We start from the raw sequence: 14,713 nt of genomic DNA, 5'->3' as shown, positions 1-14,713 counted from the left end.
TGTTATGAAGCATAATATCATCTATAAAATATATAATAATATAATATATAATGTATAATATATAATATCATTGCAATATATAAGGTATAACTGCAATGCCATCCGCTAGTGGTGTGTGATAGGAGAACAAAGGCAAAGGCTCCGTTATGTGAAGTCCACATAATAACCTCTCGGCACGCATCTGAAGTAACATGGGGGGGGAGTTTCCCTCAGAGCTGCCTCCCCCTCAACCCAGCATCCTCCTCCTCACCTGCCCTCACCCCGCAGAGGCCGCTCCTGCCCCATCCCGCAGCTCCCCGCTTGCTCCCCTTCAGCAACCCCAGCACTCCCAGGTCCCCACAGCCCCTGATTTTTGGTCAGGCCACCTTGAGGGGCACGTTATATTCAAGGACCTTATTTTCAAGCGCAGAGGGCAGCTTATCATGATGTCTGCATCGGCCACGTGAAAGTACAGTTAAGCCTCATCATCCCTCCGCTCTGCTGCGACTTCAAAGCATGTTCAGTCTGGGGTCTTGGGGTTCATGAAGACCACAACGGGACAAACTCTTCCGCGTACCCTCAAGGGTGAGAAGAAGCGACAGCAGCCTCTTCTCCAGCCTCTTTTGGGGTGGTTTTCCAGCGACAGCCGCGGCGCAGCGTGCGGCTCGGCCCCCAGGGGAAGCAACCATCCCCGGGGCCGGGGGGCGGTGGCGAGGCCGGGGGGGCGGACCGCCCCCCCGGCCCCGCCACCGCCCCCCGGCCCCGCCGCCGCTCCGGGCGGTGCCGGCGGCTGCGGCGGGCGGATGGCGGCGGAGCTGGGAGCGGGGCTGCGCATCTTCCGCGATGTGAGTACGCGGCCCCCTTGACATGGACCCCCTGCCTCCAGCAAAGGCAGCAATTGCAAGCGTTTCGGGGAGGCTGTCTTTATTTTTCTGTTTTGCCTTTTTTCCTTGTCTTTTTTCCTTTTTTCCCTTCCTTTTAAATTTTTTTTTTTTCCTTTTTTTTCTTCTTTTGTTTCTTTTTTTTTTTTGGAGCCGTGATTTCCTCCCTGGCTCCCTGGGGTGGAAGGGGGTGAAGCCCAGCGAGGCTGTGGGTCTTCCCCTTTCCCTTTCCCTTTCCCTTTCCTTATTCCTTCTCCTTCCCCTTCCCCTTCCCCTTCCCCTTCCCCTTCCCGTTTGCTTTTTTTTAAAAATGGTTTTAATGTTTAAAATGTTAATGAGGGGAATGAGTTTGCTTCCGATGCCGTGCATGTATGAGGAGAGCAGGTTAACGATTGGGGGTGGTTAGGAGAGGCACTGGGTGAAAACACTGTCACTTTTCAAAATACATTGCTTGGATTTTTTTCCCCCCTCCCCGGGCTTTTCACTGAAGAGTGTCTCATGCTGCAAAAGTTCTTTCCCAAACTGTGCAGGCTCCCTCCCATCCCATTAGACCTTGGTGGATTTGAGTCCTGGATAAAAGGCAAACCCCCACCCAAAGATCTCCAGGGTATCTTCTGTCCTTGATGTGCAGAGTGACCCTGAGTCCCTCAGCCCTTTGAGGGGAGCCCAGTGAGGTACCCTCCGGGCCATCCTGCCCCTCTGGCGTGCTGTGCTAGACCATCGCTGAGGGCTCAGCATCTCACAGGATGCATCTGTAAAGTTTTTTATCTAAACTTGCCCAGCACAGAGCATTTCTTGGTCCAAGGCAAATCCTGGATAAAAGGCAAACCCCCACCCAAAGATCTCCAGGGTATCTTCTGTCCTTGATGAGCACCACAAATCTTCAGACCAACTCCACTACCAACTCCGATCTACTTCAGAACAATGCTTATACCAGGATTAGTCCACGATATCAGCTGGAAATGGCATGTTCTGTATTAAAGATTGTCTTAAGGACCCTCTATCTAGATATTTTCTCTAATGTGCCCTCATAAACTTCCCCAACATTTTCCTCAAATTATTTCAAGCAGCCCCTAATGAAAGCCACATCTTCTCATCTCCTGATTGCTCTAGGCTCCGTAAGAAATCATTTAAATGAGACTCTTTGTTGACTTTCATTATTTCCATTCAAGTGTATAATGAAAAATGCAGCTTTTGGTCTTATAAATACCTCTTGTAAGAGAAACAGGAGAATTACAGGCATACATCGCAAAGACAGACGAGAAACCCAAACTGCCAGGAAAGAGTTAAAAAACATTAAATGGAGCCAACTCCCCACTTTAGCTCAGCATACTGGGTTAGGAAAATGCAGATGGTTAGGATACCTGATAAACTGAAAACTTTTCATTTCATCCAAAGTAAAAGATTTCATTCAAATCAAAATTGTTTGTTCAATTTTCAGGAATTTCTTAAACCAGTGTCATATTTATAGAAAAGCAGGTGCCATTCACAAAACTGGAGAAGAGGAGGGAGGGGGCTGCTGCTGTACTTCTGCTCTTACATCTGGAGGAAAACCTTGAATTCAAACCTAGTCTCTGCTTGCTTCAAAGCAGGGACTGGACCCTGGGGGCCCTTCCTCCTGTGAGAGTACTCTCATATCACAGATATTTGGGGGTGTGCAACTCTCTGATAACCCCTCAGTGAAGTGCCTCCATCTGTATAAACCACTGCATATTAGACCAGGCAGCAAGAGCCTGGTAAGGCTGCACAGAAAGGGCAGGCACTGAGGTCCTGGTCCCACTGGGAGCTGGGCAGAGACCTAATGAGAGTGAGACCTGATTTCCAATGCAACCTCCTCCCTGCTTTTGTGTCAAAGTTCCCATCAAGTGTCCAAAGGATTTTAACATTTCCATAAAGAAATTAATTAACCCAAAATTTAAATAATAATACATAAATAAATAAATAAATAAAAATAATTAACTGAAATAAATTTAAAAATAAGAAAGAGAAATTACTGACGCAGAAACTTGCCACCTTTGACCCATATTTACGGGGCACTTCTGGTTGATTGAAACTCGCCTGCTACAGCTGTCCCAGTCCTACACATCCATAAGGCAAGCCTCAGCAGCCAGTGCTCTTGCTCGCATAGAAGTCTTGCACGAGGTGTGGGCTGCGTCACCTGGTGTGGCTGTAACACCCGTGTGGCTCTGCATGGGCCCTTGCTGCTCGTGGCACAAGGCGCTGGTCATCTGTTGATACTGCTTGGGTCCGTGCTGGGCATATTTATCACCTCGCTGAAGCACACCTTGCTCTTTCCCGTCAGACATGCTTGTGCCTGTGCCCACAGCGGGCGGCACCTGCGAGGCGAGGAGCGGGATTTCAGCGCTAGCCCCTTTGGTGTGCAGAAGAAAGCCTCTAGATCTCAGAGCATCGTGTTTCTCCACCGTCCCCAAATTTCATAAATCTCTCCACTTCCAGCTGCAAATCTGCAAAACCTTTCAGCACGCTGGCTTTGCCACCCCTGTTAACACACAGTGACTAACTCCAGAGCAGCGCCAAGTGCTGCAGGCAGCCCTGTGGACTGCCCAGGTGGTGGTACCTTGCCGAGCAGGCTGACTTTTCTTTCAGGTGACACAGAAAGGAAACAAGGCTGCTTGCCAATGAGATGGGAGAAAGACCAACAAGAGTTCCCCGAAAAATCCAGCCAAACCTGCCAGGAATCTAGGGCTGTATTTTACATGTTAAGGATTGTAGGAGTTTTTATTTTATTCTAATAATGCTTTTAATGATCTTTCCTTTGCTCTGCATTTAGTCTTTTTCTTGTCATTAGGAGAAAATTTCCAGTTTAAGAGTAAAAATTTAGAACCCCTAAACAGTCCAATCCTCATACTAAAAGTAGAGTTGCAATATATGATTTATTTGGATATATAGGGAGGGAAGATGCCATCTTACTAAGTTTATTTCATACTTTATGTGCTGTAAATTTGGTCCAGTGCAAAGTTCAGCTTAGACATCATAAGTGAAGTCCTGGATGTGGGTCACAATTTTGTTAATTCCCCACCTGACAGAATACAGTCACAAAGATGCTCCGACAGAGCTTGGCACCTGGATCCTTGGGTTTCTCATTTGGTTTCACCTCTAGGAGCAGGGCAGTTATGGCACGTGCTGGAGAAGCTGTTTAGATACTACTAGCAGTTTATCAAACCGGAGAACATTTCCGTTGCTGTCAGCTCTCAAAAATGTATGATGTGCCCATTTTGAAACTATTTACGTTACTGATATTCATAGCAGCAATAGAAACTATTCTCAGAAGATTTACTTTCTTCCCTTGCCTAAACTTGTTCTAGCGTTGCCTGGATGACTCCCCATTGTGGCTCAGGCTGAAGTAGCGATGGGGACTATGTCCAGAAACGTAGCAGGGTCACAGCGCATGGCAATTGCCCATATCTGAAGTGCCACATGATGACCCAAGCCACAGCAAAACCACCTTATCCGGAGGGCAGGGAGCAAAGAAACTGGAGGAGACCCCCTCTGTCACTTCCACCCCCTATCCCTGATCCCTTCTCCAAAGCATGGACTAACGTGGTGGTACCTGCGACGGGACTCCAGCAGGGGCAGGCGGGCACGCCAGCGTGTCACTGGCTGTAAGACAGGGCCGGTGCAGCTGCGTACAGCCCCCCCAGGGGTTGGTGCTGTGTGTCCCCCCCGAGGGCAGGGCTGGGCCTGGAAGACTCTGCCACCTCTCCTCGCGGGATGCACCCCCCAGGATCATCTTCTCAGACTTTGCACGAGATGTTACAGGCTCTCACCCATGTATGTAAATAGCTTCTCCAGCATGTGCCATGTACAGTGGGGAGAAAAGGCAGACCTGGGGCTGTGAGGGTAAGCTGGGGTCACATACAGTTTTTGTAGCAGAAGTATTGCAGCGAAGGATCTACAGCAGGCACCCCCGCACTGCCTTTGCCTTCGCAGCTTATAAACCTCTATGCTTTCCCTCTCCCCTTTCTTCTGTATCTCGTTTCTACTTGCTAACAGAGCAATCCTCAAATTTGCTCCCACACATCTGATCTCGCTGCCTCCCACATCCACTCTGATTCCTTCATGCCACCCGGCTCCCCTCCCGACTTATCTCTTTGCTTCCTCCACCCACACAAACCCTGAGTCTTTCTCACCATCTCGGATGCTCAGCACATCCTCCCAGCTGTCATCCTTACCCTGCTTCTTTAAACCACTTCTCTCAACCCCGAATCCAGTATCACGGTGGCCATACGGTATCAGGTTTTGTGCCTGAACATATAAGTCGTGCACAAACTAGAAAATAAAGTTGTTTCTTATTATGGTCTTGGTTTTCTGTGCACACAGCACAGGAGGAGTTAAAGCAAGCAACACTCTGAGGGAAGGATGGAGACACACTAAGGGCTTTTCAATTTTATGCAGCTTTGTGAAAATATGATGTAGAGCTCAAACTATAAATGCCCATTAAATACAGCATCGTGTGCTATTAACCTATACAAAAAAAAGTGATTTTGTTCTCTCTCTCTTTTTCTGTGTAGATATTAAGAAGAGCAGACAAGAATGGTAAGACCAGTCACATGTCTCCCCCCTCCCTTTGTAAAAAAAATCCGTCATTGATTCTGTATTTTAAGTGATGCTTTAAACATCCTAACAAGAAAACCAGCCATCCTTCATGTCATTTTATGTTTTCTACAGGCTCCATACAATGTATTTTGTTGTGCAGTGATCCTCCCTACGAGTTCTTTAAGGGCAGATCTTGTGTTTTCACAATTTGGCATGTGTTTTTGATTTGCTTTTTGGGTGCATGTGGGTGTTTTCTTAGTGACATTGTGTTCACAAGAAGGTTTGAAATACTTGTAAGTAGCTCCATCTTATTACTTTTTAAAAACACCATAGGCTATATCTAGCAATCAATCAGACTTGTTTCCTACATTTTGCAGTTATGTATTTATTTGGCATGTCAGTAGGCAGAATAAAGCCCTGAATTCAACTCACATATTTATAACACAAAAGTCATGAGTTTTTATTACGTTCTTAATCGAAAGTTTTGCCCTCATGCTACTGACTGATTTTCTTTCCACATATATTTTTTCCCTTATTTAAATTCAGTAAGTTGGAGCATAAGTACTGTAAGGCTTCACAAATGCTCATATTTTGGCTGCAGCAGGGAAAGGTCCTTGCTGTAAGGACCACAAGTGTAACCACTGGAACTTTTTGCTGGTATACGTAGTCATGCTCTTGAACCTGACTTTAACTCCTTTTCCCATCTCAGAATTGCTGCACAATTTTGGACAAGTTACATTACATTGTCATTTTTGTGCCACATATCCCAGCAGAGAAATGAAGCTTCTACTACTTCCCTGCGTCACACAGAGTGTGAGATTTGGTATGTTTGAGGCTATGAAGAGCTTCTGTAGCTCTGCAGTTACCATGATAGTATTTATATGTAACTCAGATAACCAAAGTTAGATCTTGCAGGATGAGAAGGAAATACAAGCTCTCAATTATTTAGCACTGTAATACCAAAGTACGGGAAGAAGGGAGATGTGACTTCTTGCAGAAGCACGGGACAGACTTCGGTCTTTTCCTGAAAGCATTGAAGAGTGTCAAACCCACAGCTCAGACAGGTTTAACCCTGACAAGTAATTCCCACTCAATCCTCAGAAAACAGGTATTGTGCAGGTTCGATAAAGTGTACTCTCAGGTATTTAAAGGCGTAATGGGTACTGTTGGGAAAATCAGACAGAATCACTTTCAAGGAAGAACTGTTGGACAGCAAGGGGCTACCATACGGTTTGATGGTATAGCTGAGCCTGTCGAATAACTGTTTATTGTTGCTGAGAGGGCAATCCCACCCCCGCAGCCTACTGCCAGATGCATATTCCTGCCCCAGCTCGAGTGCAGCAACTGGCACTTCCCACGAAACCAAGGAAGCTCCTTCAGGGAGCTCAGGGACCACAAAACCCATCACTGTGAGGATTTTTTGTTAGTGGTTTTTTTATCTCCCTCAGTTCAGCTTGCCAGTGGCTTGGAAGGGCAGTGATGGTGCAGGCTGAATCCCAAGGTGAGGGCTGGGATGGGGAGGAGAAGGACCTTCCCCTTCAGCCATGCTTTGCCAGCTTAGCTATGTGCCAACCACAGCCAAGCTCTGCTGGCATCCCCCGCAGACCTCCTCACAGTGTTTGGAATAGATGTTTATGTGTCTACCCTGAAGACTGATGAGAGTCAGAGCGCATGGTGCAGAGCAGCGGTCGTCATCCCCCTGGAGGCAAAAAAAGCCCCTGCAGCTTCATGTCCCTGCCCTGGACTTTGAGCTCGTGCTCTGTCCCAGCCCTGGTGGATCCACAGCACTTTGGTGGTCAAGAAGACTTCCAGTCCTCAGTGGGGTTACCCCACAGTTTATTATTGATACTTTGCTATTAAAATAGGGGAAACAGCTCACATGACCAGTGACAAACTTGCTTGTTCCAGAACAATATGAAGCCACGTTGGCCCTAGAGACTTTGGTCACTGGAGTTCATACCTATATATGGATCCTTTACAACATATTATTGGGATAAAAGTGGCTAAGTTCAGCCACTTTAGTTCTATTAATTTAAGTCCATGAGCTTGAAATGGTTTCAGCTCTCATGTGCTTAATTGTGTTTGCTCAACCATCAATTGCCCGTGGGACTTCCACTTTGCTAATCTAGCACTGCACAGGCTCATGCCACATTAATAAGGAGATTTGTTTTAAGGCTGGGATGTTAAGTACCTTCTCAGAAAGTGAACACTCATCTAACATGCTTACACTGTTGTCAACACAGATTATTAGCTTTTGTTAATGACTAAGATACACTTTCAGTGTCACCTTTCTGTGCTGCAGGAAACCAAGTATTGGCTTACAGAAACAAATAGTACTGTCCATGACATGCTCCTGTTAACCCATACGCTTTTAATAGGACTCTCTCAGAGCTGCCGTATTCGTTCTCTGTGAGATTAAAATACCCCCAAAAACGTTACCATCAAAAACCTTACTAGATACTTGCTTGACAGCAAGAAAAAAATACATCCAAAAAAGTGGATCAAGCTGATAAATACGAGTATTATAGGAGACAGCGTTCTTACTATGAATTTAGGAACTGTGGGACTTCAGGTCAGCCTTCCACAACAAGGAAAGACAACTATTCTTGCAATGACAATATAAAATAAGAGATCAAAAGAGCCAAGAAATCCTGCTGAATTGCTGTTACTCAAAAATACTGCAATGATTTATCACAGCTGGGTTTAATTGAGAAACTCCTTTATCAGTCAGTCATTCCCCTATATGAATGTTGTTCCCATATACATTCCCCCATACAAATGTTGTTCCCATATATATTCCCCCATACAAATGTTGTTTCTTTTGGGGTGGTGGCTGCTTTCTTTTCCAGCCCAGGTACATATATCATTCTGTTACCCACCCGTTTCTGGAAATACCAGCTATGCACAGCTTCCACAAGAGGATCAGCTTCATAAACTCTGTCTATAGTTCTTATTTCATGGCTGAGCAGCTCTGCTTTGTATGGAGCAGATCCACACTCCTCCCGTAACTGAAAAGGTCGTGTGATTTTCTTAGAGGGAGAACAAAGCATAGGGAAGGAATATCACATTTCTAAGAAATACATGGTTCATAATATTGACAAAAGCAACAGAAAAGAAAACCCTGAGGGAAAAAAAGCAATTTCATAAAGGTGAGATGTTGCACATTGACCTTTTTGGAAAGGAGAAGTTTCAGGTTTGCATTTCAAAATAAAGTTTTGGTCAGGTTTACTTTACAAAAATCCATACATTCAAAGGAAAGCTAATTTGGAAAAATTACAGCTAAGAGGAAAATTCTTCATTTATTTCATTCCTTTTGCTATTTAAAACAAAATCAAACTCTTTAAATTCCTCTCAAAAAGTAAAATCTTGTCCCTAGCCAGCAGGGACAGGAAATACGGAAAACTGGAACTGCCAAATGCAGTCTTTCCTAATCCAGATAATTTTTTACCTCCCTCATCTCATAGACAACAGTGGTTGCCCCACACACACTGTGCTGCAGCACCTATATGTGCTTATCCTCCTGCTTGGCTGCATGGTGTGTTTCTCTTATCTTCTGATATGCTAAGAGGGACGTGGGGCACCTCATTAGCCTTGCAGTGATTTGCAATCAAGTGAAACTATTTAAGTTGTTGGTAAAGGTCACCCTGGGACCTCTCCTGACCATGCAGCTTTGACGTGTGCCCTATTAGTATAGCCTCATGCTATAATTCCCTCCTGTTAGCACAGGAATGGAAATTCAAATATAGACTATGTTGCAGAAATCCAATCACAAACAGTCTGTCAAAATGGAGAAGCAACTCTTGATCTTGCAAGAGTAGCAGTCTTCTTTCAGCTGAGGGAAGGTGCTTCAACACTGATGGTTCAACACCGACCAGAGTCAGAAATTATATAGGAGAAGTCCCCCAGTGCCCTCTGTAAAACACACAGCACTCCAGCAGTAGCAAAATTGTTGTTGATTGCAGTGGCCTGGGGATTTCAGACCAGCTCTAAAACCATGCGAACGTTAGCCCAACAAAAAACTGCAGGTCATAAATAAAGGACTCTCTAAAATAAGGCAACAGAGCGCAGCAGTAGCATCCTATAGCTTCTACTGGTGTCAGTGACCAAAGGGGCTGATTCACAGAGCATACACATTTGAGTCACCTGACACAGAATAACCAAAAAGAATAACCAAATATTCCACAGAATAACCAAAAAGCCACGGAGCTGCACCTGTATGATGATCAAGAGGAAATCTCACAATGCTTGCTCTAGAGTCAGTTTTGCAGAGGTCAAAATAGGTGTTTCCGTATTCATTATTTATTGACAGTGCTATTGCAGGACAAACACTGACTTTGCACGTGAGTCTTCTACCAGCTAGTCTGCTCATGTGTCTCCAGGTGAGCTCTGGCAGGGTGATAGCTGCCTCACTACAGCAGTGCTCAGGCAGTGACTTCTCAGCGGCTCTAGCTTGTAGCCCAGAGTGCTAATTTAAGCCATCCTAGAAGACTGAGTGAATATGCCTGGGAGAGGCAGGGGAAGGCACCTCAGGAAGGGGATCTCTTGAATCACCCTAATGTGAACCATCAGAGTTGGTCTGGAGGCTCTCTGAAGATTGCCACTTATGTGATTAAACTTCTTTTCAAGAAAAGTTTTAGAGTTACACCAAAGCAAGGCATGCCAAGTCCCTGATTTCAGCATTTTTTCCTTGGCCGGTATCTCCTAATCTGGGTCCACAACATCTTAGTATCTCATGAGGTCTTCAGCCAGCCCACAGACTGCCCCAGCAGTGCTGCTCTCTCCTCCATACACATGCATTGGCCAGATATGTCACAGCAGGACAGGGTGACCCAGCTCTTGTGTGCCCTTCCTTGAGAAAAACAGCTATGTGCAGGAATCCCTTGGGGAAGCTCTATGTGCCATGATACCCAGAAGGGCCAGGTCTTATCATAGTGGCCGCGTTTGAGTGATGTAAAAATACATTTACTGGATGACTTTACAGAACTTATGTTCTGAATGGGAGCCAGAGCACAGAAATTCTCTGAAGTGCAGCATTGCTGATTTGAGCTCCCAAATTATTCAATCAGTACCGGTAAAATGGATTTGTAAGCCAAAACCCTTGTACCACAGACTCCAGGGACTCTCACCACACTGCTGTTTGCTTCCTGACCATCTGGATCCACTGCAGACACCAGCCTGGCTCCTGTTTCAGAGCCCAGGCTCTGCCTGGGGTGGGATTCCCCATCCCACCTCCCTGGGTCCTTCAGGTGCTGCAGGGCTGGACTCTGTGCTCCAGATTCCAAATGTTACTATTTCTATAAAGACAAAATTCCTACTTTTAAACCTAAAGCCTCTCCCTGTTAGCCTAGTCCCCTTGGGAGCACTTGGTTACATGTGCTAAGCTTTTCCAGCGTAACAGCTGGAATAATGGCTCAAAATCATTATTTCTGGTTATATCAACACTCAATACAAATCAGAGTCCATGAAAGCTTAGTGCTCTTTAAAGCTTCAGCCTATGTCCGTACTTTTTCTTATGCAACCCCTTATGCCTGGGACCTAGTGGATATTATCAGCATACTCTTTGGCACACTGAAATTTATTATTTTGGCAGCTCTCCCTTAGTCTGATTCCAGCCTGTGTGCTGTGTGCCAATAAATTGGGTTTTTTCCAACTTTTTGCATGGTTCAGTCCATCCATGTCTGTTGTCATGTGTCCCCCCCCACTACCTCGTTTTCTCTGTGTATAGGGCAATATCTTTTAGCACTCAAGTGCTCTGATCCAAACCTTTTACAGCAGGTATGGACTATCAATTCCTTCCAAAAAGGCAAGTCACACAGCAGGTCCCCGGAAGCAGGTGAGATGGGAGGAGGACCCACGTTTACGCTGCCTTCCCACTGCGTTTGCTTCAGCCATGCAGGGGACGGTGGCCTGAGTGAGGCACTTTAAGGCTTTAAGTTCTTCAAGGGCAGCCAGATTTCAAAAAGCCATAAAGGGCTCACAACTCCCATGGGGATTTAGGAAATCAGCTCCCATTAAGGACTGTGAGGGCCTGGATGGGGCGATGTTTCTGGCCCTTGCCTTTCCCTTGGCAGAAGTGACTGCTTCATTTTGAGCACTGTCATTTCCTAGTCCCTGTTGTACCTTCCTGAGAAATAAATACTTTCTGCCACAGGGGATTTTTCTATTTATTGGTTTCACTTGTTGTTATCTCTTCTCCCTTTGCTAATTTTTGCCCTGCAAGGGCAGAGGACTGTGCCCGTAGAGCCCCAGCAGCGTGCCCATTGCCAGCCTGGAGGCAGGCTGGGCACCCTCTGGCTGATCCGGGACACTGCCATGGGCTCTGCTTTCTAAATGCCATCCCGCCAAGGTGAACCCCAGGATGAGCTTTAGCCCAGTGGGGTTTTTCCCTCCGAGTGCCATAGGCTCTTCCATGTGGCTCTTCCAATTGCCATAAGCCCTAGGGCTGCCATTCAGCCATACAGGCTCCATCTGATGTGGCTGCTGCTATGGAAAGACTGCTTTGGTGGTCCTCCGTGGAGCTCACAGGCATGTTTAACTGCTAGGAAAGGCTCACAGTCCTAACAAGAAGCCCAAAATAGGTGGGGGTGGAAGCTCTTTTGCTGCCCTCCAGCATTTGCTGGCATCTCTGCAAGACATCCTGCTCCTCTACATCACCGTAACTTCCTTCACTGCCTGTAGACTTGCCATTGTCTTTGGGCACGTAGACTCCAAATATATACGTGCCCTTGTTCATTATTTGCTTGATATCTTTTCACTCACTGAAGTCATCTTTCAACTCAAAAAGAGAGTATGTGTGGCTTTCCTTCGTCAGATATGCTGTTGTCTGTTGAAGTCATAAGCTATCCAAAATGTGTCCTGGAGATTACTAGTGTTTCTGGAGCAGACTGGCTAGGGGATATCATTTGGGCCTATTTTACACGTAAAAACATCTATTCAATAGAGAGGTGAATTTTACTGAAATAAATGTAAGAATGCAATTGTAACCCGAAGAAAGGCTCCCCTAACACACCATGTAAATATATTTCTAAACTTGCAAGTGCTACATGGGGAGATTCATTTTATTGTTTATATTTTTGTCTGCCAGTCAGGGGTGTTTTGGCTCCAAGGAGGACAGGCAACTGTGCCTTTTTTTGAAGAAACCCTGCTTTTGAAAGACGTCAGAGAAGATACACAAAAGGAAGCAAGGCTTGCAAAACAGCTTCTTTGAGATAACGTTGCCAAGGCAAACGCTGCTGAAGGTTGATTTGTCTGAGGGATGCATAGCTTCAGAGAAGTTTGGCTTTCATGAATCATCCATCCCCTGTCGCTTTGCCAGTGGCAAGGATTGAAGCACCTGTAATAGAGGTTTCTGCTCAGCCGCTCTGAAGCATTTAAACCAGACAGCATTTATCTGGGTGCTCTGAGGGCAGCGAGGTGTGCCCCAGGGAGGCGGTGCTGAGGATACATAACGCAGCCTTTAAAATAAAAGCCATTCTTGACACTTGAAAAAAAACCTGGCTAGGCAAACGTGTCTTCAATTAAACAGCACAAGGAACACTTGTTAGGCGTTGGGTCTGAGCTTCATCTGAGCTCTGAGGAAGCGCAGGGGTGTCCTGGGCCACTGGCAGCTGAGTCCCCAGCTGTGCTAGTGAAACAGTTACACTCCTTCAAAGTCAGAGAAATGCCCTGGAGCATCAGAACTTTTTTCAGTAGACGTAATTGTATGAAGTCTGTAAGTAACCGAATAGGTTCAAACCTCCTTGGGTTTTGCCAGCAACAAGCTCAGTGATGTGTCAGTCAGTGTCAATAACATTCAAAATGTTACTGAGAATAAATAGCAATGAAGCAAAAGGCAATGTCTGCTCTTGGATGACAAAATTTAAAGAAAATAGCTAAAGTGCCCAATCTGGCTGTTGGCAGATCATTGATTTTATGGATTGATGTAAAGCCAATGATCCTGAAGAACAGAGATAAACAGACAGATGTTTCAGGTTTTGTGTCATACCCAGACTGTTCTATGAGTAAACTCATAATATATTTGTCTTGGGAAAGTTGCCAAAAAACACTATTTTCTTGAGTATGTGTATAACTTGCATGCAAACCACCCTTCCCAGCAAAGGCTAAAGCTGCAGAGGCAGTTTGATTAAACAATCAATTGTATCTATATGAGCCAAAGGAAGCATAGCTGTGAAAAGAAGCTCGTTTCAACACGCTTAGTATTTGATATTCCTTCTCTGTAACGAGTGCCAAATGGCAGATGTATTCAAATTCTCAAATAGGTAATCATGGCAGCTCTGTCAAAGAAAATTGCCTACCTTCAACACAGTATTGTGCCATCTTGGATTTTAGCTCTTGTAGATCTTGACATTTTATTTTGATTGTAATGATGATTATCTCCAGCTACAATCTGTCTTTTCATAATAAAAATTTCAAAATGTTTTTGTTAAGCAGACATTTAATTTGTACAATTTTGAAACCTCTTGAAGATTACATATTTGAAGCCATATATTCAAGTCAAAGAAATTATGAAATAACAGCAAGTAAAAGAGTGAGGAAACTCCTCAGCTCTACTTTTCAAATCTGTATGCTGTAGTACAGCATGTAGTTACAGGATTCAGATACCGCCTTTATAATAGATTCTTCACCACTATAAAATTAGGCCACGATATGTTGTAGATTAGTCTGGTGCTTAGGACATCTTAGTCTTATCCTCTAGAGTTGTTCTGTGCCCTATGAGTGATTCAGTATGTTACTGACGGAAGAGAAAGAGACGTGAACTTAAATTTAGTGCTACCCAAAACAGAGTTATTAAGTGTTAGGCTTTTAAAATATTCTTTATGCTTCATGCAAAGGCTCAATCAGTTTAGATAAATTATTACTTAACTACCATTTAACCATTCAAACTTCTTCTAAATAAAAGCAAAAGGTGGATCTTCTTTCTTTGGCTTTTGTTTGCTGATTATCAGTTTTGCATTTAAAACTCACTACACTAGGCAATGAGAAACAAATTGCCCTAACTGTTTTAATGAAGTTACGGATTTGCCTCATCCTGACCCATGCACTTCTTCTGAAGTCATGCCTGTACAGCAAAGAAAAGAGGATGGTTTTTCTTCAGGACAGAAGCAAATGTCAGCTGTTGCTGACGGATCCCTGATGAAATCTCATGGACTTCTGTGGGGTCAGCTTTCCATTTACAAACTTCTGTCTTTCGTTTTTTTAATGTCTTGCTAGCAAGCACTGGTTGGTTTCTCACATCACCTTCTATACAATGTCATTCAAAGCCCCATCTAGGCTCTAGGTCATTTCAGCATGCAGAA

General features: G+C 44.8%; 1 protein-coding gene across 1 annotated transcript in view; it reads left to right on the top strand.

The window, feature by feature from the left end:
• Positions 1-613: 613 nt before the first annotated feature.
• The window catches only part of NECAB1 (N-terminal EF-hand calcium binding protein 1), a 69,777-nt gene continuing 55,677 nt past the window's right edge, over positions 614-14,713 (top strand). The window contains exons 1-2 of the mRNA XM_075141513.1: positions 614-824; positions 5,393-5,417. Coding sequence (XP_074997614.1) covers positions 783-824; positions 5,393-5,417 — 67 coding nt within the window. The 5' untranslated portion in view covers positions 614-782. The remainder of the gene's footprint in view (positions 825-5,392; positions 5,418-14,713) is intronic.

This window comes from Calonectris borealis, chromosome 2 (genome assembly GCF_964195595.1).
Source record: "Calonectris borealis chromosome 2, bCalBor7.hap1.2, whole genome shotgun sequence".
NCBI classification, from domain to species: domain Eukaryota; kingdom Metazoa; phylum Chordata; class Aves; order Procellariiformes; family Procellariidae; genus Calonectris; species Calonectris borealis.
This window is presented reverse-complemented; position numbering and strand designations above follow the sequence as displayed.